This window comes from Cucurbita maxima, unplaced genomic scaffold, assembly GCF_002738345.1.
Source record: "Cucurbita maxima cultivar Rimu unplaced genomic scaffold, Cmax_1.0 Cma_Scf00027, whole genome shotgun sequence".
NCBI classification, from domain to species: domain Eukaryota; kingdom Viridiplantae; phylum Streptophyta; class Magnoliopsida; order Cucurbitales; family Cucurbitaceae; genus Cucurbita; species Cucurbita maxima.
The window spans coordinates 2,004,912-2,029,528 of NW_019272043.1; the positions used below are offsets into that span (position 1 = coordinate 2,004,912).

General features: G+C 36.6%; 3 protein-coding genes across 3 annotated transcripts; 2 read left to right on the top strand and 1 right to left on the bottom strand.

Annotated features, from left to right (window-relative positions):
• Positions 1 to 157: 157 nt before the first annotated feature.
• LOC111499589 (cyclin-dependent kinase inhibitor 7-like) lies at positions 158 to 1,920 on the top strand. The gene is made up of 4 exons (XM_023151185.1): positions 158 to 746; positions 881 to 930; positions 1,204 to 1,392; positions 1,488 to 1,920. The coding sequence occupies exons 1-4, from the start codon at positions 375 to 377 to the stop codon at positions 1,555 to 1,557; spliced, it is 681 nt and encodes a 226-aa protein (XP_023006953.1). The 5' UTR covers positions 158 to 374; the 3' UTR covers positions 1,558 to 1,920.
• A 553-nt stretch (positions 1,921 to 2,473) lies between these two features.
• LOC111499932 (B3 domain-containing protein Os01g0234100-like) lies at positions 2,474 to 6,928 on the top strand. Its single transcript, XM_023151661.1, has 8 exons — positions 2,474 to 2,490; positions 2,611 to 3,012; positions 3,132 to 3,212; positions 4,292 to 4,323; positions 4,435 to 4,597; positions 4,682 to 4,888; positions 5,870 to 5,960; positions 6,050 to 6,928. Exons 2-8 carry the CDS (start codon positions 2,872 to 2,874, stop codon positions 6,811 to 6,813), a joined length of 1,479 nt encoding a protein of 492 aa, XP_023007429.1. The 5' UTR covers positions 2,474 to 2,490; positions 2,611 to 2,871; the 3' UTR covers positions 6,814 to 6,928.
• Positions 6,929 to 7,932: 1,004 nt separating this feature from the next.
• LOC111499703 (probable calcium-binding protein CML20) lies at positions 7,933 to 14,943 on the bottom strand. Its single transcript, XM_023151335.1, has 7 exons — positions 14,674 to 14,943; positions 14,209 to 14,326; positions 14,089 to 14,125; positions 13,983 to 14,010; positions 10,525 to 10,677; positions 10,154 to 10,256; positions 7,933 to 8,240 (listed from the first exon to the last, which is right to left on the bottom strand). The coding sequence occupies exons 1-7, from the start codon at positions 14,674 to 14,676 to the stop codon at positions 8,176 to 8,178; spliced, it is 507 nt and encodes a 168-aa protein (XP_023007103.1). The 5' UTR covers positions 14,677 to 14,943; the 3' UTR covers positions 7,933 to 8,175.
• Positions 14,944 to 24,617: the final 9,674 nt, after the last annotated feature.

Genomic DNA, 24,617 nt, shown 5'->3' on the forward strand with positions numbered 1-24,617 from the left:
GGGGGGGGGGGGGGGGGGGGGGGGGGTGTCCGAGTTCTACCCTAATTTACGATAAAGAAAAAAAAATTAATTCAAGCGGAATTATAAATCTATTAAATAATACATATTAGAGAGAATTTACTAAATAAATATAGTCAGAGATATTACAATTTTTAAAATTTAGGGAAAATAAAAAGGCAATTCCGAAGGGTTGAACGGAAAGGTCGTCATCAGTCTCACCATCAGCATCACCGTCTGAGAGACAGTCACTCACACACGCAGTCTCTTTATCTCTCTCCATCTCCATCTCCGGCTCTCTTCCACTCTCTCTGTTTTCCGTACTCTTGAGCCACCAAAATCACACCAACCAATTCTAAGACGCATCACAAATTCAGATGGTGAGGAAATGTAGAGCAGTTGCAGAGATTGCAGTCATGGAGGTGGACGTCAGGAGGACTACCAGACCTCCACCTGATTTGGAGGATGTGCCGCATTCCTCCACCTCCACTTCCGCTAACAAGAGGCAGATCACCGCTGGAACTGACTTTCACTTCTCCACCGCCACGACGTCGTTTGTCAGGCTCCCGAGACGGAGACGCCGCCTTGTTTTGCCGGTGGAGAGTTCTCTCCGGCGGCCGAGCACGACGTCGACGGAGGAGAGGAGCTCTACTAGTCCTATCTCCGATGACGATGCGTCCGCTTTTTGCTGCTCAAGTAATGGCTGCAGTGAGGTTGTTGAGGAGAGTAGCAAGTTTGTAGATCTGGAGGTGACACTTTTGAACGCTAAATAGATTTGGAGTTGTTTGTTTTGTTTGTTTTTGTGAATTCTGAAGTTTTCTATTTTTTTTTTTATTTCATTTTGTGTTTTTGAAAATTTTGTTGTTCATAATACTTTTTGCAGGATGAGGAAAAAGATGAACATGGAATCGCGTACAAATCTAGCAGAGAAAGGTTTTTAATATCGCACGAACTTCTTAATTTCCTACTGATAATCTCGAACTGTTTTTTTTTTTTTTTTTTTTTGAATTCAAAATTCGAAGAAAGAGTGTTTAGAAACGGACTTGACCTCCATTAAACTAATTAATGAATTGTTTCCGTTTGTGAATTTATTTCCTCTCTCCTCCTCTCCCTCTCCCTCTCTCTTTCGTTCATAAATACACAGTTCGCGATTACAGTCGCATAAATCTTCTTCACACTCCATTCTTCTTTTTCGTCTTCTTACAGGAGAGAAACGACTCCGTCTAGCCATTTCCAATCAACGATGTCCGGCGATATGGAGTCTCTGGCAGTGAAAACCAACGCAACTTCCGGCAATGTATCTTCGTCGTCTTCAATGAAGAAGCCAGCGGAATCGGAGCTCGAAGAATTCTTCACCGCCGCCGAGAAAAAAATCCAGAAACGTTTCGCAGAGAAGTAAGTTAAACGGAGCCGCCCTAGGTTCTTCAATTTTTGTTCTAGCTATGAAGAAATTAACAGAGTTTGAAAAGGAATTATGATCACAATTGCAGGTATAATTACGACATTGTAGAGGACGTTCCGTTGGAAGGACGTTACGAATGGATTCGATTAAAGCCATAAAAGAGAAAACAAACTGAAGAACACCTTTCTGTGAACACACTCATATTTTAGCTTAATCCTCCATAATTAGTACGTACTAATCATCATTCAATTCTACCTTTCTTTGTAGACTTCCTTCTCCTCCTTTTCTCTGCTTGCTTCAAATTTTGTACAGTTAGCGTTTGCACAATCATCGTGTAAAAGTAGAAACCCAAGTTAATTTGTTGTTCGTACGATTGTTCAGAGGGAAGAAAAAAAGAAATTGTAAATTCGTTAGAGAATCAGGAAGAATGGCACAAAAAAAGATTCTTAGTACGATTCCCAGTCTGAAAATTCCTCCTGATTTCATTTATTTCTAATTTAAATTTGACACATTAGAAACTCCCCTTTCATTTGTCCTTCTGCTTACATAAATTTTGTTTCTTATGCTCTTTCTTCTTCTCTTCATTTCATGTTCTTTTGTATTCTATCTTGGCCATGCACATACTGTTTAAGAAACAAAAACAAAAATCTGTCTGTCTGTTATACTGTATATACGTAATCAATGTGTAGAGAGAGGGGCGGTACTGGTACTGGTACTGGTCCTGGTCCTGGTCCTGGTTGATTCCATTATTGTGAGTTTAATTTATTTTGTTTTCTTTTTTATATATATTATTATTATTATTTTGAGTGGCGAGGTTTGGTGGCATTGGGGGTGTAGGGATAGCTATATGTAAAAAGAGAAGGATAAAGTTGCACATGGAATTAGATTCCCTGATATGGGCGGGCCGATGTGGGAGACGAAACAAAAATCGGACGCCTTTTCTTCTTTTTTTAAATAATAAGAAATTTGTTTTATTTATTTATTTATTTACTGAAAAGAAAAGAAAAAAGTGTTGCTTTCTGTTGCATTTGTTATGATTGCAAGGACGGTGAGTTCTTCTGGGTGTGGGTGTGATCCGCTGCAGGTTTCATGTAATTCCGCCACAAATATTTTTTATTTTATTTTTTTATTATTATTATTTTTTAATATAGATGCATAATAAGCTTTCAAGGTTTTGCTTAGGGAACTGAGGTATATTATAAATTATATAGTTGCTTAGGGATTTCGTCCCCTTGCATACGGGTACGGAGGACATATCCAACGCCAATAACTAACTCTCTAACAAACCAGCACCGTCCGTCGATCCCACCGCGTCCAACATATAAGATCAACAACGAAATTTCGTTTTCTATTTCAGAGGTGGACCTACTTCTTCTGGTTGATTTTCTCCATTTGGGTTCCCCTCTCACGCATTGTTTGTTGCACAATCGCGATGCTTAACGGCCATGGATGGTTGATCTTCTCCAAGCCAAATGGAGTATGAAGGCACTGGTAAAAACTCCGTATCCTTGAGATCTTCTGTGGCCGCGGTGCTCGAGGTGGAGGACGACGACGGGGACATGACGCTTGCTCAGTTGTCCAGGAACCCCCGGGACAGGCTTGCTTCCTCCTCGGTCTGTATTCCTTTCTCGATATGAACTGAACGGAATCATTTTGATCGTTCTGAGATTTAATTTCTGGTTATGATCCTCTGTCATTAAGATTAACAATAGGTGATACGCATTGGTCCTAGGGTAAAACGCGGAAGCAAATGGAGGACAATCCGATGCTTCAGAAGGTTAAACAGAGACTTGCGGATTGGAAAACTAGCCATGTGAGACTCCCTTTGTTTTTCGTGTCTCATTTCCTTTATATGTATTAGGAGGGAGATAAATTATCTGAAACATTCTTGTATGCATTACCTCTCTGGAGATGTCTTGTCTGAAGAAATCTGATTTTATCTAATCGAGGAATCAAATTGGAATTCTAAGACGTGAATAGAGTTGTCGAGTAAAAATATAATGATGATGATCGCAGAACACTTCAGGACATGAAGAGGGGAGATTCATTTCTTCCGAATGTTTATGATGTAGTTTTATATCGGTTAATGGAGCTAGAATTTTTTTCTCACGGTGTTCTGTTTTCCCCAATATTAATTATTACTGGTTTATAAAATGGAATGTCCTGTATTATGGATGATATAAGACAGATCAAAATAATGACAGGAGTATATTGTTCAATGAACACGACTCTCCACAGTCGTATGATATTGTCCACTTTAGCATAAGCTCTCATAGCTTTGCTTTGAGCTTCCCCAAACGGCCTCATACTATTAGAGATAGTATTCCTAGATTATAAACTCATGATCATTCCCTAAATTAGTTGATGTGAGACTTTTTTTTTCATCCAACACCTCCCCTCGAACAAAGTACACCTCCCCTCGAACAAAATACACCTCCCCTTAATCGAGGCTCGACTCCTTTTCTTTTGGAGTCTTAGTCATTTTTTACTATGCCTTTGAGGAGCCGCCATTTGGAGTCCTTTGTTCGACATTTGAGGATTCTATTGACATGGCTAAGTTTAGGGCATAGCTCTGATGCCATGTTAAACGAACACGACTCTCCACAATAGTATGATATTGTCCACTTTGAGTATAAGCACTCATGGCTTTGCTTTGGACTTTCCCAAAAAGCATCATACTAATGGAGATAGTGTTCCTAGATTATAAACCCATGATCATTCCATAAATTAGCCGAAGTGACACTTTTCTTTTCATCGAACACATATCACTGAATTGCATTGTGAACCTGTTTGATACTCTCTTCTCTGTTCTGTTGCAACTTGTGATCATTATAATTAGTGTTGGACTTTGAGGATCCCACTGATCCAAAATTCTTGTGGATGCTTGAGCAGGCTGTAACGGGTCCTGGAGGGAAGTTTATGAGGTAGGTGGATAATGGCCTATGTTTTGTGACAGTTCAATTTGGTGTAATGCACGCATAATTGTCCATGCATCCACATAACACACCTATCATTTAATGTTCTTGTTTTTCAAGCTTTGAGCAAAACAAGGCAGCATATGAGGAGCAATGCTCACCTGGGGAATTTAAATCGTCCGCTGTGATGCGAGCACTTGAGGTTCGATCAAAATTGGAACAGGAATTTCCTAGCTTCGTGAAGTCATTGGTCAGATCACATGTTGCTAGCTGTTTTTGGATGGTAGGCTTAGTAAAAAATACATGGTTTTAAGTTGAATTCTTTAGTTAGTAAAGTAATATTTTGTGTTTTATTGTTAAATAACAGGGGCTTCCTGCGGTATTCTGCAAGTCATACTTGCCAGTAAGAGATAGTACAATGATCTTGGAAAATGAAGCTGGGAGACAATTTCAAGTAAAATATATCGCACATAAGACGGGGTTGAGTGCTGGATGGAGACAATTTTCTGCTGCACACAAGTTACTTGAGGGTGATGTTCTTGTCTTTCAACTAGTAGCGCCCACCAAATTTAAGGTAATATCTTGAATTTTTTCATTATATAGCGTATGATGTTCATCAACTTGTTGAACTCTGTGTTAAAAAACAGAATAAAACACATCAACTATATTAATCAGATAGACAGACAGGATGACTAATTTGGACCTCAAAATTCGGTCCATGTTGTAGAAGATAATTTTTTTTGGTTTAACCAGATTTGGGAATGAACGGATGGTAGCTCCTTTTTGAGAAGTTAATCATTTGAATGTCACTTGATGTATGAACTCCTTTATTTTGTTGGACCAGGGATATCAACTTTTTATCATGCGTTTAATATGAATATTGAGATGAGAAAACTACAGTGCTAGGTTCGAGTAGCAGACTTCTTCCCGGCGATCCATATCAAATTTGAGTTAATTTTTGGGATATTTGTTAGTAACATTCATCTAGAATCAATCATCCTCATCATACCCTGGCAAAAACATTCTGGTTCTTAATCAACTTTTTAAATCTTCAAGTTTTAGGCCTTGGTTTTTTATTGAAAGGCTAACAGAAGAGCCAGGTAAGTCTAATATACTACTATCTAGTTTTGGAAACTAAAAAATTATTTTCAAAAACTTGTTTTTCATTTTGGAACTTGGCTAAAAATTCAAATTCTTTCTTAAAAGAAGAGAAGTGATAAGAAAAATTAAATATTAAATGATTATCAAGTTCTGCCTTAAGATTTCTTTAACAATTAATATTATAGTTCTACAAAAATCCTTATACGGTTGCAGTTGAAAATTCCTTTACTGATTAGATTTCACTTATATTTCTTTTCTCACTGTTCAAAATTCGATTCTGAACTACATTTGTTATGGCTTATGAGTCCAGAATCAAACACAATTAGACTTGAACTGACTTGAGTAAACTTTTTACACAGCAAGTGGACATTTCGAAGTGTTTTAGCGTGCCTTTTTTGGTTATTAATGACCAATGCCTTATTTGTTGCCTCCCAATAATTTACTTCTACTGTAGGTTTATGTTATAAGGACATGTGATGTGACAGAAATGGATGGTACCCTTGGCCTACTAAATTTGGAGTCTCACACTAAACAAAGTGATGCAGGTAAGCCCATTCGCTGATACTCTGTTCATACCATTTTCAAATTTGTACATGTTCAATTCCCAATTCTCTTGAACATTTGTCAACTACAGGAAAAGATACTGAAAATAAGGGAGACGCGGCTGGCGACATTTCGCTCAAGAAACGAGTGAAGTCTGCTGTACCCGACACGACTGAAAGGCAGAGAAATCCAAGCCCATTGAGGTCAAGACCAAGGCAGCAGGTAGCAGCAGGGCATTCTGAACATACCAGTGAAGAGGTTGTCTCAGAAATAGTGGAGGTTTTCAGCTTCTATCAGCCTGCGGTGCCATTTAAGAAAGTCAAAAGCTTCGAGGACTTCAACATTGTAATCGATGGGATATCGATAAATGCAGAACTGCCAAGAGACCTGCGGAAAAGGTATTATAAACTTTGCTGCAGTCAGGACATGTTTCTCCATGAAAATCTCATCCCAGGCATGAACCGCAACTTAGTCACCGGAGTTATTTCCGAAACAATAACCATCGCCAACGCCATTAAAGCTTGCGACCTCTCTACTTCACGGGAGGAGTTTTCTTCATGGGACAAAACCCTCCGAGCCTTTCAGCTCTTCGGTATGAATGTTGGGTTCTTACGTAATCGTCTCCATAGGCTGGCGAATCTTGCTTATGAGTCGGAAAATGCGTTGGATGTAAGAACGCTGGTAGATGCTAAAAATGACCAAGTGCATGTGCATGATGAAATCAGAAACATTGAGACAAAGCTTGTTGAGTTGAAGGAAGCTTGTGATAAATTTGGAGCTGCCATTGATGGCTTAGAGTCAAAAGCTGAGGTGTATAAGTCCAAGTTCCTGGAAGAAGTTTCTGCTCCATGGTAATATAACCCATCATATTTGTTTACATTTTTTTATTTCTTTTTCTTTTTTTGGATTCTTAAATAATGCTTTGTGCTTCTTATTATTTAACCAACAAGAATCTTTGCTACCGTGGAAATGGCTTCTGAAAACGTCTAGTCTGAAAAATAGGCTTTTTAAATGCATGGCTTGTATTGTATTGTATAATTAAGCTTTTCGCAACTGTGTCAACATTTAGAGAAACAAGGGGGCTTTGATGTATATTTTACAGCCAACGGCTTACATATTGATATGAACACAAAAAAGAATTCCCACTAATTTACCATTTTTCTGGCTGAGATTTTGGTCTCTTTAACATGTCTAATTAAAGATGCATGTAGTCTAAGAATGATATCATATGTATGCATGAACTCAGTACGATATTCTGGATAAAAATGTTTAAAATAACGTGTAGTCAGAAGTTATTTAACTAGGTGAAATAACTATTATAATGATATATAGTTTACAAATTATTACATGATCTTCCCCGTCAAATTCAAACTTGATTTGACCAAAATATAACTCGATACACAATCTACCAAGCAATCCCTTTCTAATGTTGTTTGTATTTTCTCTTCATCGGTATGACTTGTGAGTGGAATATTAGAAGTATATAGTAAATGGCCCCAAACAAAAAGTATTCAAAATGCATAAAGCCGGGTTCATGGGTTTGAATCCTCTACTTCTAAATGTAGTTGAACTAGAATATAAAAAAATAAATAGAACCTATCTCATATTGATTATTATAACAACGCGACTTAAATCTATGTAATATAGAAGATCAACCAAAATTTCATACAACAATAATATACACATTCAAGTTCTATCTCGTGTTTGAGAATGTGGCAGCAAATGTTACCCTAAATAAAATTTTCATTACATTCCTTTCCCTTCAAGAGCTTCCGTAGTTCGCCCCTAACCACTTTTGCAAACACTTCAACTCGGGTTAAGCAACAACATCACTCAATGAAGCATTTAGTAGATATTTTGCATATAGATTAAGAAGTTAAATTTTTGTTTGATTGAAGCTTTATTTTTGTTTGTTACCATTTTTCGTATTTCCATCTCTCAACTAATTTCGTCAAAATGATATTTATCCCATCGTCCTCGAAAGGGTTTTCGTATATATTTCTCAGCTTCCCCTTTATTGTACTGTGCCAATCATTAGCATTACACAAAATTCAAACTAAAAATAACAAAATATATTCAATAACTCCGAAGTTTAAAATCTTACATTTATAAACATACGAACAACAATATACTTGGCATGTCTCTTATTCTCACAACTGCACTTACCATAGTCATGCCTCGCAGGGATGGATACACGTTCTGCTAAGAATTTGACCTCTAGAATCCATATGTGGTTCTCCTCATCATTCTAACGAACTCATCAGCATTCACTTCACCATCACCTGCATATTAACAAATCCAACTAAACTGCTTTCCTTCCATGATGATAATAGACCTAATGAATTTTTACAATACAAGGAATAAGAGGAAATCTTCTATGATTAATGTTGTATAATAGAAAGGGTAAAGAGGAAACTAAGTGAAAGTGAGGATGGGAATTGTGCTGGTTTGTATAGCTAATCTAGTAGCTAGAGTCTGTTATCTTGGGAATAGTGGAGCGCTTTTGGGAGAGATAAGCCCTATCTCTACTTTCACATAAATAATATTCCTCTATGCCTATCAAATTGGTATCATAGCTTCTTCCCTCTACGAAAGGGTAAGACATTGATGCAAAAACAACTGGAAGAGAAGGTTGAATGAGTTCAAAAAGGAGCTATTAAGAGATTACAAGATTGGAGATTCGATAGGACACATGTTGCTATATATTGAGAGAGTTTTCAGTAGGAAATCAACAAAACATGATTGCTCTATTGTCAGCCCAAGTCGGAGGGCAGGGAGTTGTTATCGAGTCTATGGTAGAATATTCTTTGCAGAAGAAGGCTTGATCAGGCGACAGTGAAAGAATGACTTCTGAGGGTATTCATGGAACAGGAGAAGTTTCAAAAATCCCAAAGGAGAAGCCATATCAACATAAATTGAAGGTAGAGATTGATTTTGTCCAAAGATGATCCCGACGGATGGCTAATTCGAGCCAAAAGGTATTTTGAAATTCATAAGTTGATCGAACCTGAGAAACTTGCCGCTTTTGTGATAGGTTTTGAGGGCATAGCCTTGGATTGGTACTAGTGAGTACAAAAACATTGACCATTGACAGTGGTAAAATTTTAATTCACGGTTGTTCAAGCATTTTTTTATCATCCAAAAGGGATGGTTGTGCGAATGGTTCTTGACAGAGAAGCAAATGGGCATGGTGGATGAGTATTGTGAGGAGCTTGAAAGGTTCTCGGCCTCGTTAAACAACCTTGATGAGGTCATGGAGGATACTTTCAGAAATGGCATGTGAAGATTGTAATTGGATCCTTGAACCAGGAAAAATTTTACACATTCGTCCTACTGGAGACACAAGTACATGGAAAATTCCAGTTCAATTCTAGTCCTACACAGATGAAGATGCTTCTTGGGAAACCTATGAGTATAATTCAGCATCAATTCCCTCGGTTTGACCTTGGGGACAAGGTCTCGTTTGGCCCTGATGGTAATGTTCAAACTCCTATAATGAATGTTTAACCTAGAATGAATAAAAGGAAACCACCTATGGTCAATGTTTAAAATAGAAAGAGTAAAAGTAGAAGTCGAGTGAAAGTTAGCTAGGATGGAAATCGTATGGGTTTATATTGCCTAGTGTGCGCTTTTAGGCAAAAACAACTCTCTAGAATTGACCGAGTGTTAGTGTAGTGGCATTGCCACCTCTGTCTCTACTTCAACATAAATATGATTACCAGATACCCCTATTAGATGAGCATACATAACCAAGTCCATATCAAAAAACCTAAAAAATGAGAACATAGTAACCATCATAAGTAGATACACTACAAAATAGAGAAGCCTAGAGATATGTGAATGAAAAAAGACACAATGTGAACATATTTCAAAAATTATATAAGGTCAATAGAGACTAAATTGTTTTTAGAAAAATTAACAATAAACTAACCAAAGGAACTAATTTTAAGCATTATTGAGAGTATACATAATAGACTAAAATTGAACGTTTGAAATTACGAAGACAAAAATTGAATTGAACCCAAAATTTAAGGACTAAAATGGTACTTTTAGCTATTGGTAATTGAAGACAAAAGAATATCAAAAGTTGACACATAACACCAAAAAACAAAATTGTTTTGGGCAGACATGAAAAGGATAAAATCTTGACAGTAAACCTCAAAAGAAAATGTGATTAAAGATAAAGGTGACTTACGATCACGGTCAGCCTCTTCAATCATATCTTGAATATCTTTGTCAGTGAAGGCCTCACCCAGCTCCTTTGCTATACGCTTGATGTCATTTCCAGATATCTTCCCCTAAATTCAGGGAAAATAATATGAAAATGTAAGGGCAATTCGGTTATAGTTACAACATGTTTGAATAACTAAAGATAGGAAGCATAAAATGTGGTAGCAAATTAGATTCTTCAAAATTCTCTTAGCAAATTTTAAATGTGAAACTGCATATACTTTTTCTCAGTAACAGCGCCTACATTAAAAATAAATAATAAGTAAACTTATAGTTCACTTCTTTTAGAAAGCATAGCCATCTGGATCCCTATCATCTAAAAGATCAAGACCTCACATTGTTATCATGGTCAATAATGTGAAATGCTTTCATAAGTTCCTCCTTAGTGTCTCTCTCTCCAATTTTTGCTGTCATCATGTATTCAAATTCATCATAATCAATGGCACCACTTCCATCCTTGTCTACATCTGCAATCATTTGTCTGATTTGCTGGAATGGGCAACAAGAAATCAATCTAATGTTAATCAGCATTATAGTCGTCACATGATCGAATCTTTAAGTCAGATCAAAGTAATTAGATTATTGATATTCAAACAAGTTCCTGCATTTAATTGTTAATTTTTATAATTGTACTTTCCAACTAAGGGTAATATGAAGGAAGCCTAGAATAAAAGACATACAGAATTATGAAGGAGCATGAAAGGTAACTAAAAGCTCGTCCCAATTATTAATTCCATTATGGTGAGGGAGAGGGCTGGCTAAAGCAAAAGGAAAGAAAAAGTTGGAGAGTTAAGGAACCTCAAGTGTGGGGTTAAATTAGGAAAGGAAGAAGGAATTGTTGGATGTCTGGGATGTATAGGGTTCTCAATGGAAGATTTGTTTTGGAATGCCAAGGGGCAGGGAGAAAAGGAAGTTAGTAAAAGAGTTGTTATGGAAGCATTTTGATGTTGCTATTTTGGTGGAAACTGAACGTGAGAAGTAATTCTGCCAGCTTATTAGAGTCATTGGGACGACAGACGTGGGAAGCGAGGGGCTAGAGTCCGATGGGGGCATTTTGGTGTTATGGGATGGTTAAGCTATCAAGGATTCACAGGTGGTGAGAGGTGTTTTAACTATTCTAGTGGCTTTTGAGTTTCCTAACTTGGGGGTGGGTTGGGTCACGGCAGTGAGAAGGCACTTTGGGAGAATTTGGGTGGTCTTTTGGGGCTTGCAAGGGGTTCTAGAGTGAGTCTAGCAGGGGACTTTAATTGACTAGATATCCTTATGAAAATCTAACAGGGGGAGAGCAATGAGATCTATGACACATTTTAACAGGCTCATTAAGATTGCGATCTTATAGACCCTGTTGGAAAATGGAAAACTTACAAGGTTTGGATGAGTGAAGGAGAGGTTAATTGTAGGTTGACAGGTTTCAGTTTTCCAACGCTTGGGTGGAGATTTTGCCGAATCCTAAATGGGCTAGGGCCAAGGTTTACTTCCAATCATTGACCTGTTGGTCTTAACTCTGGTAGTAATGCATCGGGTATGAGTCCATTTAGGTTTTGACAAAATGTGGTTGTCCCAACCCTCTTTTAAGGCTTCCTTGTCCTCGTGGTGGGATGTGAGGATTGATAGAAGATAGGAAGATTTTTGCTTCCTTGGAAAATTGAGAAGTCAAGAATGCCCTTCAAGAGTGGAATTGCCATTCTGCGGATTTTAGGAGAAGAAAATCAGAGATTGTGAAAAAAAATCAGGTTCTTGATGGGTTGGAGGAGGTAGGGTTTTGACTAGGGACAACAGAGGAACAAGCTTACTTGAAGGGGGATTTCGAGATTATTATTAGAAGGGAGGATACTAGCTTGAGACAAAAGGGTAAGGTGCAATGGGCGAAGGATGTAGAAAATAACACATCTTTCTTAAACAATTACGCTAGAGGAAGGAGGAACAAGAATAAGATTGACTTCTTGAAGAAGTAGTGTAGAGGTTCCAAGGGATAATAGTGAGATTGAGGAGGAGCATATTTGTTGAAACTTTCTTCAGCTTCACTGAGTTTTAATGACGATTCCCGAAGGTGGTCCCTTGAACCTTCTGGTACCTTTTCAGTTTAATCTTTGAATATTATTTGGCTTCAGCATCATCTACGGACAAAATTTTACTGGCAGCTATATGGAACTCTAAAAGTCAAAAGAAAACCAGTATCTTTACGTGGATTTTGATCAATGGGAGTCGTAATTCTTTGGATGTTTGGCAAAGAAAGTTTCCTCTGCATAGCTTGCTGCCTTCAGTTTTCTTTCTATGTTTTTCAGAGGAGAAGCGTTCAATCACATTCTCTTTGTTTGTTCTTTCTCGAGCTCATGCTGGTTCAAGCTTATTGGGACTTTCAATATCCGGCGGGTTTTATAGTATGAAGAAAAATATTCATCGACTTCTTATTGGTCCTCTGATGAGTCAAAAAACCAAGCTTCTGAGGGAATGCGGTTAAGGCTATTCTTTCAGAACTTTAGTGGGAAAGGAATCAGAGGTTTTCACAAAGTTCACATCTTTCTTGGCTTGACAGATTTGATTCAACTCATTTAAAGTTATCACCGTGGTGCTCCCTTTCTAAGTCTTTTTCTGGATTCTTCTTGGAGGATTTTTTTTTTTTTTTTTCTTTAAAGCGACAATGTCATTGTTGATTCAAATTTACAAAAGGGAGGTAATATCCATGATGTTTACAAAAGAACTTCGCAATTTACGATGAAGGAGGTATAACTATATGAAGTAAAAATATTAGACAGTTTACACCAAGATATAGCTTGGTAAACATCATTGTCGAAGAGTTTTGTATAAGTTTGTGTACTTTCCGCGAATATTTTGTATTTGATTTCTTTCTCTCCATAGATTCCAAACGAAAGCCATGATGAGGTTTTTCCGTAGTACGGCTTTTACATTCTTGAAGGGATGGTACGTTAAGGTCATGTCCAATAGATCCTTTACCTCCCAAGTTAATGTGAGATGCCATTCAAATATATTGAGAAACGTAGTTTAGAAATTCGTAACGTATGTGTATTGCATAAATAAGTGGTTCTATGATTCATTTTCTTTCTCGAAGAATGGACACCAATTTGGAAATAGAGTTATGTAGGGCATCCTTCTTTTAAGATTTTCTCTTGTGCTAATATGGCTTTATGCGCTATTTTCCAAAGGAAGAACTTCATCTTTTTATGGTGATTTTCTTTCCGTACTTAAAATAATATGTCAAGTAAGGAGGTTTTGGAGTTTGTTAGGTTTAATGCTTCCTTGTAGGCATGGATCCCTAGGCCTTCTTATAATTATGGTCATGGTCTTGTTTTTTCGGATTGGAGTCCTTTTTTGTAGTTAGTATATATCAGACTCCTATATCTTTTGGACTTGTTTTTTGTATGTCCTTCATTCTTTCCTTTTCATTATGAAAATTTGACATCCTACCAAAAAAGCCTTCTCCAAAACATAAAAACCAGCCTTTCGAAGGCTTAATAGCAGAAAATAAGAAAGTCAAGGTTCTCGCTCTGAAAAATAAACAGGCAATTCACCCTGAAGGACATAGCACCACCATTACGCCCTTACTGCTTGCATTCTCAATAACAGGGAAAAAGGAATTAGCTATTTTAAATTAATCTTCATCGTAACGATATAAAAGATCAGTCCAAATTGTTAAGAATCAAGGTGGGTTCTACAGATGAATAAACTGATGATTTCTGAAAAAACTTATCTAATGGTAGACATGCAACAAAATGGAAAATGCACAAGTGCCAAAAGACTTTGTAACTTTAATAGGCCTAGAGGCATGGTGTTACCTCTTCAGTCATCTCAAAACCAAGAGCCCTGCCACAAAAGATAAATCACCTAAAATTTCATCATCTTTTGGCTGTCGTATCATGATCCATTGTAATATATTCTTACCTCATTGCCACATTAAGCTCTTTGGCATCAATAGTCCCTACCCAAAAGTAACAGACAGACAACTGAGTACTGATCCATATACACGAACAAAAAAACAGTAACAAGCAACAATTTGCTCACCAGAGCCATCAGTATCAAATAACTCAAAAGCTTCCTTAATCTCCTGCTTCTTTTGGGGATTTAACCCATGACGTCCTTTAGGCTTTTCCTTCCTAGAAACACCTCTGTATAAGCTTGCCTACAATGGCGATTGCAAATTTAAACCAAAGGAAACGAGACATAATAATCAAAACCCAATTTACAGCGTAAATCGAAGAAGTTGGCAAAAGAAGCAGTCCCTCAAATTTTCATTTCCTACCAAAATCAAAGATTTGTACCTAAGTTCCAAATATCAAAAACTCATACAATTGACCTAATCTAGCAGAGAATGCAACATATACGAAGATTATAATAAACAAACATGGCCTCAAGGTCGCTAAGATCGCATCATATTCAAGAATAGGACAAGATCGAACAATAAATTGAAAAAATCTTAACAAAAACAATACAGATAAGAAGATCGGGACTGGATTTCGAGCAACGCACCATGGTATATGATGCTGCAGCCCAAGAAAGAGATGGAGAGAAAGTGTAACGTCGAACGCTTTGAATGGCATTGTATTACGCCAATCGAAACGTCCAACTTAATCGGGTAGTGTTCACATTAGGGTCGGTGGCTTTTGAGAAATGTCGCAAATATCATTGACCTAATGAAACAAATAATCTTATTTCCCTCCCTCGCACAACACCAACCCATCTTCCACCTCTTCCGTCTATTGATCTTCCATCTTTTTCGTTAGCTTATGAGGTTTTGAACTTCAAGCAAGGGTACATTGTCTTGCTTGTACATTGATTGAACATGGACAAAGATTTCAAGCTTGTAATGCATAAGTGATGCATATTCATACGTTATTTAATGTAGTCTTAATTAAAGAAACACATTGACATTGAATAGTATTTATTTATCATTCATTTTTAGCATTATTGTTCTCTTGTGGACATCTACCTATGTTCTCCTGGTTTTCAAAAATGATCTTCCCAAGACAATGGTACATCATGGTCTGCTTCATAATCCAAAATGATAAAATCTGTTATAAATATGAATTTGTTCACTTGAATTAAGATATCTTCGACCTTCCCTTTTAGATGAGTGAACAATCTATCTATTTGTTGAAAAATGATTGTAGTTGGTCTAACATCACCGATACCTAACCATTTGCTCCCAAATTACATGATGTTTGGCCTAGTTCCTTCCATTCAATTGATATTGAAATTGTGAATGAGCCAAAGTTTTTATCGTCAGGTGGGTAATACACTATTCACTCCAAGTTACTATATTTTATATTTATATTTATTTATTTTGCCACGATTTAAAATTCAAAATCTTGAAATAAAAGATTAAGGTCCAAGTCAAGTTTGTAAACATTTTTATTTTAAGAAAAAATATGTACGATGTATTGTGGAAGCTAAGCCAAATCCAAGAGCACTTCTCACCCGAAGCATGAAGGACAAGAAGACAAGGACAACCGTGCACACTAGACCCGCAGGCGGTCAGGCCCATCCTCTCACCCACAAACACATGCCCATGAGAACGGGGCTGGGCTGTTGCATACGCAGATGGGCAGACGTCACGCGCTCATGGGCTTGTGTAAGTGGCCGGTGGGCAAGCATGGGCGTGCGTGTGGACTTGTAGGTGTGCTCTTGGTGTGTGCGAGTTGTGACTTGTGTTTAAAGAGATCCGTATGATCAAAAAGTTCTTCACGCCCAAGTTCACGATGTTGTTGCATTTATATACAAAGCTCTTAATTAATATTAACATCAAAGGTGGTAACTCCATCTACTAATGACTTCAACCATGCAAATATTCACTTACAAACCTCCAAAATAGTCTTTTCTTGAATGAGCTTGTAACACATAAAATAGATGTTAAATCAAGTCTATCCAATTTTGTAGATTAAGAATGAATTATTGTTGAATCTTCTTGACCTTGGATCATATAATAGGTTCAGTTGAAACATTTGTAACACCATAATCCTTACCAATAGATTTTTTCCTTAAGGTCTCTTAATCATGCCACAAACATTTTATGGTGGATGACAAGATCCATATATGTTGTTTAGATTTAAGGAGGTTTTCCTGTATTTTTTTTCAAGTTATAGAGAATACTCTTTTAAGATTATAAGTTACATTCAAACCATGCTTATTATGATATTGATGGCCATAAAGTTACAACCTTTCAATTAGTTCTAGGTTACCATAAACGTTTATTTTCAAGATTATAAATAGTCATTTATGTTGTTGCTATAGTAGGAAGATTTTGGATATTAAAATGAAAAAGACATATTATATTATGCTTTTTAAGCTATGAAATCTCATTCATTTATATTTCTTGTATTTAGATTTGCATGATAGAGTCATTCAAAGTAGTCTTGATGAAGTGATTTTATAGATTGATTTGAACCACAAATTTTAAAAAACGGAGTTCCTTTGTTCTTGATCTTGATCATTAAGGTAATTCATTCCAAAAATATAGGTTTAAAAAGAGAAGAATTATAATTTTGGAGTGGAAATAGTGGGAGATTTGAAATGGGTAAAGGACATAATAAAGGGCATTAAATAGAAAAAATTAAAAAAGAAAAAGAAAAAGGAATAGGCAATAACCAGGGGACAAAAAAGGCAAACAAATATTGAGGAACAACCATTTTTCTTTTTATACCTTCCCTCTCCTCTACTCTACTCTACTTTGACTGGTCTTTCCTCCATCCACGTGTCTTCTCCCCATTCGCACCCCTCCTTTTACCACCACCTGACTGTGACAGCCTTCTCCACGTGTCCCCCTCTCTCTTTTTCTTTTCTAAATAATTATATAATGTGCAAATAAAAATATATTTTGTAAAAAAACAAAAAAGAAGAGAGAGAGAGAGGGAATGGAGGGGAGGATAGGAAAGTTGCAGAAATGTAAATGAAATGACAGCAAGTTGTAGAACTGACAGTGGCAAGGAGGGAAGCATCTCTTGTTCCATTTGTTAGACGAACACGAATACGACTCTCCACAATGGTATGATATTGTCCACTTTGAACATAGACTCTCATGACTTTGCTTTCCGCTTCCAAAAAGGCCTCATATCAATGGAGTTAGTATTACTCACTTATAAACTCATGATTATTTTCTGAATTGGCCGATGTGGGACTTTCATCATCCAACACCATTCACCGTCTTGATTTTTCTTTCTTTTTTTTTATAAAGAAAAAAAGAACCAATACATTTTGGCCTTTTCCGGTCTGTCTTTTGGTATCAGACCAAATTCATCTAACACATTATATTTATTATATATTAAAATGGTTAAGGAAAAGGGGGGAGGGTGAGGTGGTCCCCCGTGTAGTATGTGTGTGTTTGTGCAGCAGGTAATTAAGTTAGGCAGGTCAAAGATTGGTCAAGCTGACCCTCATGCATGCCATCGCCAATTCCCCACCACCACCACCACCCCCTCCACCTGCAGTTCTGCCCCCACCACCCCTCCTTTTCATTATTACTTTTTAGTATCTCCTATTGGTATAAAACTTTAAAAAGAAAGTTACACGATGAACTTAGGGTTCAAAGTAAACAATATCATATTTTCGTTTCGTTTAGATTTGTGGTCATTGAAGCTAAAAGGAGTAATGGAAAAGGGTAAGGAGTGGGAGTGGAGAAGAGGGTCACAGGCTCTACTTGATTCATCTCAGAAACACATCCATTAATTCCATCATTTATTCACTGTCCTCTCCCCCCGTCCTTCAATCGCCAGGCCCCACCTTGTCACCCACTTCTTTCTTGTTTTTCCCCCTAAAACATTCCAACTCCCCTTTTCATCCTTCAATGTCTATATAACATTGAAATACCATGAATGTGTACGTTCGTCATGTTCTTTATGAAAGTATTAATTGCATCATCTTATCGAACCAATCTCATGTATATTGTATGCCTATACGATTATGTATTACTTCTCTAGTTATGTAATGTACAAATGCTTACCTCCACGTTGTTATTCATGTACTCCCTTTTTTTTCTTTTTTTTTCCAATTTTCGACAATGTGGACATGCATTTACCCATAGTCAGGCCTAGGGGAGTATCTTAATGAGTTCACATAGTGGGTCCACATGCTACTCTCATTCTTAGGTAAAGGTAATACATCCCTGTACATATGATGTTGTCACAATGAGGCCATGGAACTAGAATTAGCTCAGTTGCATTCACATCTATTTTAGTAGTCCTTGGGATAAATCAGAGCATTGTTTTTATTTTTATTTTTATTTGAAATCATGTTATTTATTTTTTCACTATGTTGCTCGTAACATTATTATTTTAAAAGAATTTCTTTATGAACATTCCATGACACTATTTATGAAATATTTTTCTAGACTTTTATTTATTTTTTATTTTTTTTATGCATATTATTCATGTCATGCATATAGTGCTATTAAATGATGTAGTGTTATGCTCATAGAGACGAAAAAAGATGTACCCATGTATACTAGTAAATTGTTGCAAAGAGAAATGACTAAATAGGCTTGGTAGACAATAAGATACTATAGACTTCTATGGATATCGAGAATGGTAGTGTCGAAAGAAAATTTTGTCACATCAAAATAAGTAATTATGGCATCATAGAGTTAGTATGAACATGGAAAAGAGTGATTTGGGCTTGCCAAAGGGAAACTTTACAAGCTTAACACCATAAAAGTTCGAACACTTTATATTTGAACTAATTTGTAATCGTCATGAGCGCCTTTAGTAGAATTTAAGTTGTAGAAGCGTAGGAATCTCTCTATCTCAGCACTAATAGCAAGATTTAAAACCAAGTTTGAGAATAGCTGTAGGTGTTAAAGTTACGAGGTGATTTAAAGGTGTCACAGTAATTATCAAAATTTTCAAGCTTGTATGGATATGGATTGTGATATGAGATGTCTAAAATATGACTTAAAGTTATGAAAGCATGAATTTAGATTGAGCAGAGTGACTTAAAGTTACGAAACCATGAATTGAGATTAAGCAGAGTGAGAGAATCACGGTGATGAAAGTAGAGAAATTGTTTCTAAACCAATCTAGACTTTTGTCAAGTATTACCCATAGGAATCGCTTAAAATCTATATGAACCCTAAGTTAGGTAAGATTTAAAGGATTAGGGAAGAATTATGCCAAAAACAAAAAGTTAAGGACCTAAACCAAACATTGCTCAAGATTCGAATGACTTTAAAATAACTCATTATATTGACTTCGTTGCCTATGAAGTTCTAATAAAAGGCTTAATATGATATGTTAAGGTTATATATGTAATTTGGTGGTCATTTGATTATGTCAAGTGGTTAAACCAAGGATAATTGTAAAATGACCAAAATGCTCCTATAATTACGTTTATGATCCAAGTGACCTCTAAATGACATGAAATGAGCCTTATTTGATGGTTTAAAGGGATTATGAAAATTTCAAAATCATTGGAATATGTTATGAACTTAAACCAAGATTTAGGGTGTTCAATGACCAAAATACCCCTATAAGAATTCTAAGATGTTTGGATCTCCGGAGAACTTCAAATGCTATGAGACATTAACTCATTTATAATACTAAGGGTAGACATGCAAGGTCTCAAGGGGATTAGAACATGTTTGAGGTATGTAGCAAGAGGTAAAAGACGAAACTACCCCTCAAGATCCTTAATAAGAAATCAATGTTTTTATGAATACCAAGTGACAAGATGCTTATGAAAGATTTATGCACGTATATGAGTCATATGGATTAGCGCGTACATATTAAGAATTTTTTCTTGATTGTGCCTTCAAATTAACATAGAACTCTTAGAGCTAGAACTCGAGATACCCTAAAGACCTCATGATGTGCAGTGCAACATGGCCCAATGACACAAATTACATCGCAAGGAATGCACGAAGCTCTGAGTGTCAGTATTCAGACTACGTCGCAGGTAACACATGAAGCCCTAGACATAGGTATGTAGATTGTATCAGAAGGAACACATTAAGCCTTAGATGTAGGTATCAGACTATATTGTGGAGACGTATGAAGCCTCGAGCATAGGTCAGAATTAAGTTGTTCACTAAAGGAGTGTCTAAGGGACAGTCTCTAAGAACCAAGAACTTAAGATCTCAGAACCGTGTACCAAGGTCCATGGTACAAAAATCATGTGTCTCGGGAGTTATCCCTCAAGAAAATGACGATAAAAGAAGAAAGCAAGTCAACTTGAAGGAAGTTGGAAAGTTGGGAATTATGGTTGAATTAAGTATTTGAGGTTTTCTAGTATTAGTATCAACACGAGAAGTTGATTCAATACAAAGCTTGACTTGTGAACCTACTTCAAATTCTTAAGATGATGGATAGAATGATCGAGTAGAGTTGAGGTAGACCGAGCCATAGTATACGACTACTAAGCTAGGACTTCTAACACCTTAGCATTTTCTATTGAACGCTTTAGTTTGATCCTTAAGAGAAAATGATTGCCCATGCGGTGATTTTTAGAATATCATGAACTGATCAAGGTAGTAATAAAGAAAAATATGCTTCCTGAAACAATGGTTTTCTCCATTATATGAGCCAAGCTGGACAATATTTCAAATATTTCCTCTAAGTTTCAATACGGTCGTTATGAGTGATTGTGAGATCTTTTTACTCACTTTATGTTCGCAACATGTATAAGAGGTTCTTAGACTATGTTGTAGAAGTGCATATCCTGTACATAGCAGTTTAGTTAAGGTTTAAAAGAAGTAACACTATGAATCCTTAAGACAATTTGGTGTTTCCCAGAATTTGAGTATGAATACAAAGGTTTCCCTTGGACAACAAATGTTCAAAGAATGTGGTCTAGTAGAACATTTTGAATTAGGAATAATTTTTAGTTGATCTATACTTTTTCAAAGACATAAAGTTATAAGTTCCCTCACTTTAATGATGTAGAAGGTATATTTAAATGTTTCGACTTTGCTCAGTCGATTCACACAAACATAACTTACCCTTACAACGAGATTGTGAGAAAAGCTTTTTGAAGTAAAGGAATTGTTCGGCCTCAACCTTACTAAAGGAACATGAGAAGTATTAAGGCAACATCAAAAGGTTAGCTCCTACCTCATATTTACTAAAGGAACATGAGATTGTTTGTCTCGTTTTTAATTTAGAATTTGCACTAAATTACCAATGCACAATGAATGAATCCCAAATTGATAAATTTTTTCAAGGTGGTAGGTCAAGCGGAGAGTTGTTAAAAGATATATCCAAACCACTATTTAGTGAATCTGAAAATTACTAAAAGGTTTAATAGTTTTGAGAGGTTATGTCATGGAATTCTTTCTAGGCTTATCTAAGATAGCGAAAGTTCACACCGCCATTTGAGTAGGGGTGGATGGTTACACCCACAAGCTTACACAAGTTACTTCAGGTAAAATTTAGTCTTAAAGGGAATAGGCAAGACTATGGATATTAGTATTAATAGTAGCAAGGCTTTGATCTCATAAACAGTTGGGATTCCAAGTTATATCTTATGAAAATCGCTCATACCACAGATATCAAAAGATCACTAGTGTGACATTGTTGGTGTCAAATGATCACTAGTATGACACTTTTTGAAACCTAGTATTGAAACAATGAAGGCCTTGGTGTGCTAGGACAAGGTAGGCGAACGTGAACTATTAGGATTAGAGTTAGTCCAATCCAATAATGATTTACACTGATGTGAGACATTGAAACATGTTGAAGTAGAAAACAAATTATTTTTGAAGGTGGCATTAATGAAAGGCATTTTGAAATTCGAACGAAAGGAAAAGTTGAGTCCACGCTTCATCGCACCCTTCAACATTCTAGATCGAATTGAATTAGAGGCATATCAATTATCCTTACCACAAGCCCTCTCTACCATGCATGACACATTCCATGTTTTTATGCTTTGCAAGTATTTGACCAACCCAACTCAAATGATAGATCACGAGTCCTTATAGATAAACTATGACTTAAGTGACGAGAAAAGATCCATAAGAATTTTACTCAAAAAATTGAAGGACCTATATACCAGAAAATTACCTTTGTTAAGGTACCATTAAGCGGAAGAAGCTATGTGGAAAATGAGGTATTCCTATAAGAGAGGATGAAGAAATACCATTGACGTCGACTATATATTTTCTAACCTAAGTAAAAAAAAAAAAAAAAAATTACAACTATCATATACATGTGTCATGGTCTCGACTTGCGATGTCGTCGTCAATCGTATAGGAATACCTTGCCTATACTTGAAATAGAATTAGCATGTAACTTGAGTATTTTAAAAAATACTCGGTAAGTGAACCCACTATTGGGGTTAGATATAAACATATACAATCATGAATGAAACCTATTCTTTCAGTCTATATTCTCTTAGGCAGCTATCTTAAATGGGTAAGTGACATGCATTTACTATTCTACACATGGTCCACATGTGTGAGTATGAATTCATCAATCGGTTCGCAGACCTTCTGGACAACTTTCTCGGTCAAGCGAGCATTCTCTAGAGTTGTTGATGCCAAATGTCCGTTAGGAATAGTGACCGTCGCAATATCATAATAAACATAAATATCATTTTCCTACCTCGTAACATACGCATTTGTACTATCATAATAAGAGGATATTCTCGGATGTATGAACACACAATGATGCATGAGGTTCAACATTTTCATTTATTATCATTTAATATAACTCCCCATCTGTTTTTCTTCCTATCATATCAATTTTCAATGTAGCTTTTTAAGGCATGCATTGGAGTTGAATCTCAATATCATTTATGACATAAATGATCTTATGTCATATCATGCACATAACATATCCTTCGACAAATCATATCATATCATGCACGTGTCATATCACAAAACACGTCACAACATGTTTTGTATCGTTAAATGTGTTACACCATAACATATATCGTATCATCAACACATTACATCATAACACATGTCATAACATTAACATAACATATTACCGATATTTCATAGTCATATCATTTCATAACATATCACACATATCATATCATAACCATATCATAGTAATATCATATCATAACCATATCATAGTCATATCATTTCATAACCATATCATAGAAATGAGAATGACTTTATGTTCTTAGGAGTTCTCTTTGCAACTCCTAAGATAGGTAAAGCTGTCAAATTGATGACCTTCATCTTTCCTGCATCTTGATGCCAAAGTATATTCAAGCGTTTTGCTTCGGTCTCCGTCATGAAGTTGTGGGTGGCTCTAGAGTTGAAAATATTATTTTTGGCTGCTCTGTGATTAACCAAGGTCTCGACATACATAAGACCACGTTCCATTGGCAATTATATCTCTTCCACTCCGTTCTAGAGAGCAAACAAGTACTTTAATGCCCCCATGCGGGGGTGTTCAACATTCTCGGCTAACGATATTTCTATTTCTATCATCTCATACTAGGGTTCTGAATTCTTTATGAGTTTTGCTTAGAAGGCTTATAATGTCGCCTTATGTGGGCATTCAGATTCTTGATGGGCTCCTTCGCATATGAAGCAAGACGAGGGGTCTCAGCTTTGACTATGACTATTCTGGTTATGAGGCCTCCCCTTTACCTTCTCTACCTTCGAGTCTATCACTTCCCCCACCTTAGGGGGAGTTGGGTCGATAATTATTATTTCCACCACTTGCAGATGCTTGGTTCTATTGTACCTCTTGGAGTTGATCAACACTAAGATTAAACAATTGTTCGATTATAGCATAGGATGTGGAATGGTCTTGAACTTTTTGTTCGTTGAGATTAACTTTCGCTCAAGGCTTCAGCCCTTCAACAAAAATAAAGACCTTGTCTTTCTCGGACATATCACAAATATCTAATATAAGCCTAGAAAACTATTTAACGTAGTCTTGGATATTGCCAGTATGCCTCAACCCTTTAACTTCCTTCTTGTGATTATCTTGACATTCTCTCGAAATAACTGAGACTGGAGTTCTTGTTTTAAGCTCTCCTAAATGTCCAAAGTACATCGACCATCTTGAATGTCTGTGTACTTAGATCTCCACCACAACTTTGCATCATCAACTAAATATATTGTTGTCAACGTGATCTTCACTTTTTCTGCCACTGCATTTGTGGCTCGAAATTACTGTTCGAAATTAAAGATAAAGTTATCTAGAGCCTAGACATCTCGAACCCCACATAATGACTTGGGCTTTGAGACTTTTATCTTGTTAAATTGTACTACCTTCCTAGTTGGGGTTTGGTTCCCTACTTCTCTCATAGTGAGGTTTAATCTGGCACTTAGATCCGCCACTTCAGTCTGACCACCCCAAGGGTTGCTCTCAAATCTTTAGACAATTCTGACACCATCTAAACGATCCCTTGTTGGGCATTGTTTAAGCCCTCAACCCGTTTTTCCATTTGGGCAACAGAGCCCATAGAACTATCCCTATGCTTGAAGCCACCAACACTTGTGGCCTTGTCTTCTAGGGCTTCGACCT

Excerpts from the sequence above, each read along its gene's own strand:
- LOC111499589 (XM_023151185.1), top strand. The coding sequence starts at position 375 with ATGGTGAGGAAATGTAGAGCAGTTGCAGAGATTGCAGTCATGGAGGTG. Across the intron at positions 931-1,203 it reads TACAAATCTAGCAGAGAAAG|GAGAGAAACGACTCCGTCTA; the intron begins GTTTTTAATATC and ends GTCTTCTTACAG. Across the intron at positions 1,393-1,487 it reads CAGAAACGTTTCGCAGAGAA|GTATAATTACGACATTGTAG; the intron begins GTAAGTTAAACG and ends TCACAATTGCAG.
- LOC111499932 (XM_023151661.1), top strand. The coding sequence starts at position 2,872 with ATGGAGTATGAAGGCACTGGTAAAAACTCCGTATCCTTGAGATCTTCT. Across the intron at positions 4,598-4,681 it reads TTGCTAGCTGTTTTTGGATG|GGGCTTCCTGCGGTATTCTG; the intron begins GTAGGCTTAGTA and ends GTTAAATAACAG. Across the intron at positions 4,889-5,869 it reads TAGCGCCCACCAAATTTAAG|GTTTATGTTATAAGGACATG; the intron begins GTAATATCTTGA and ends CTTCTACTGTAG.
- LOC111499703 (XM_023151335.1), bottom strand. Across the intron at positions 14,126-14,208 it reads ATTTGATACTGATGGCTCTG|GGACTATTGATGCCAAAGAG; the intron begins GTGAGCAAATTG and ends ACTTTTGGGTAG. Across the intron at positions 14,011-14,088 it reads GAGCTTAATGTGGCAATGAG|GGCTCTTGGTTTTGAGATGA; the intron begins GTAAGAATATAT and ends CTTTTGTGGCAG.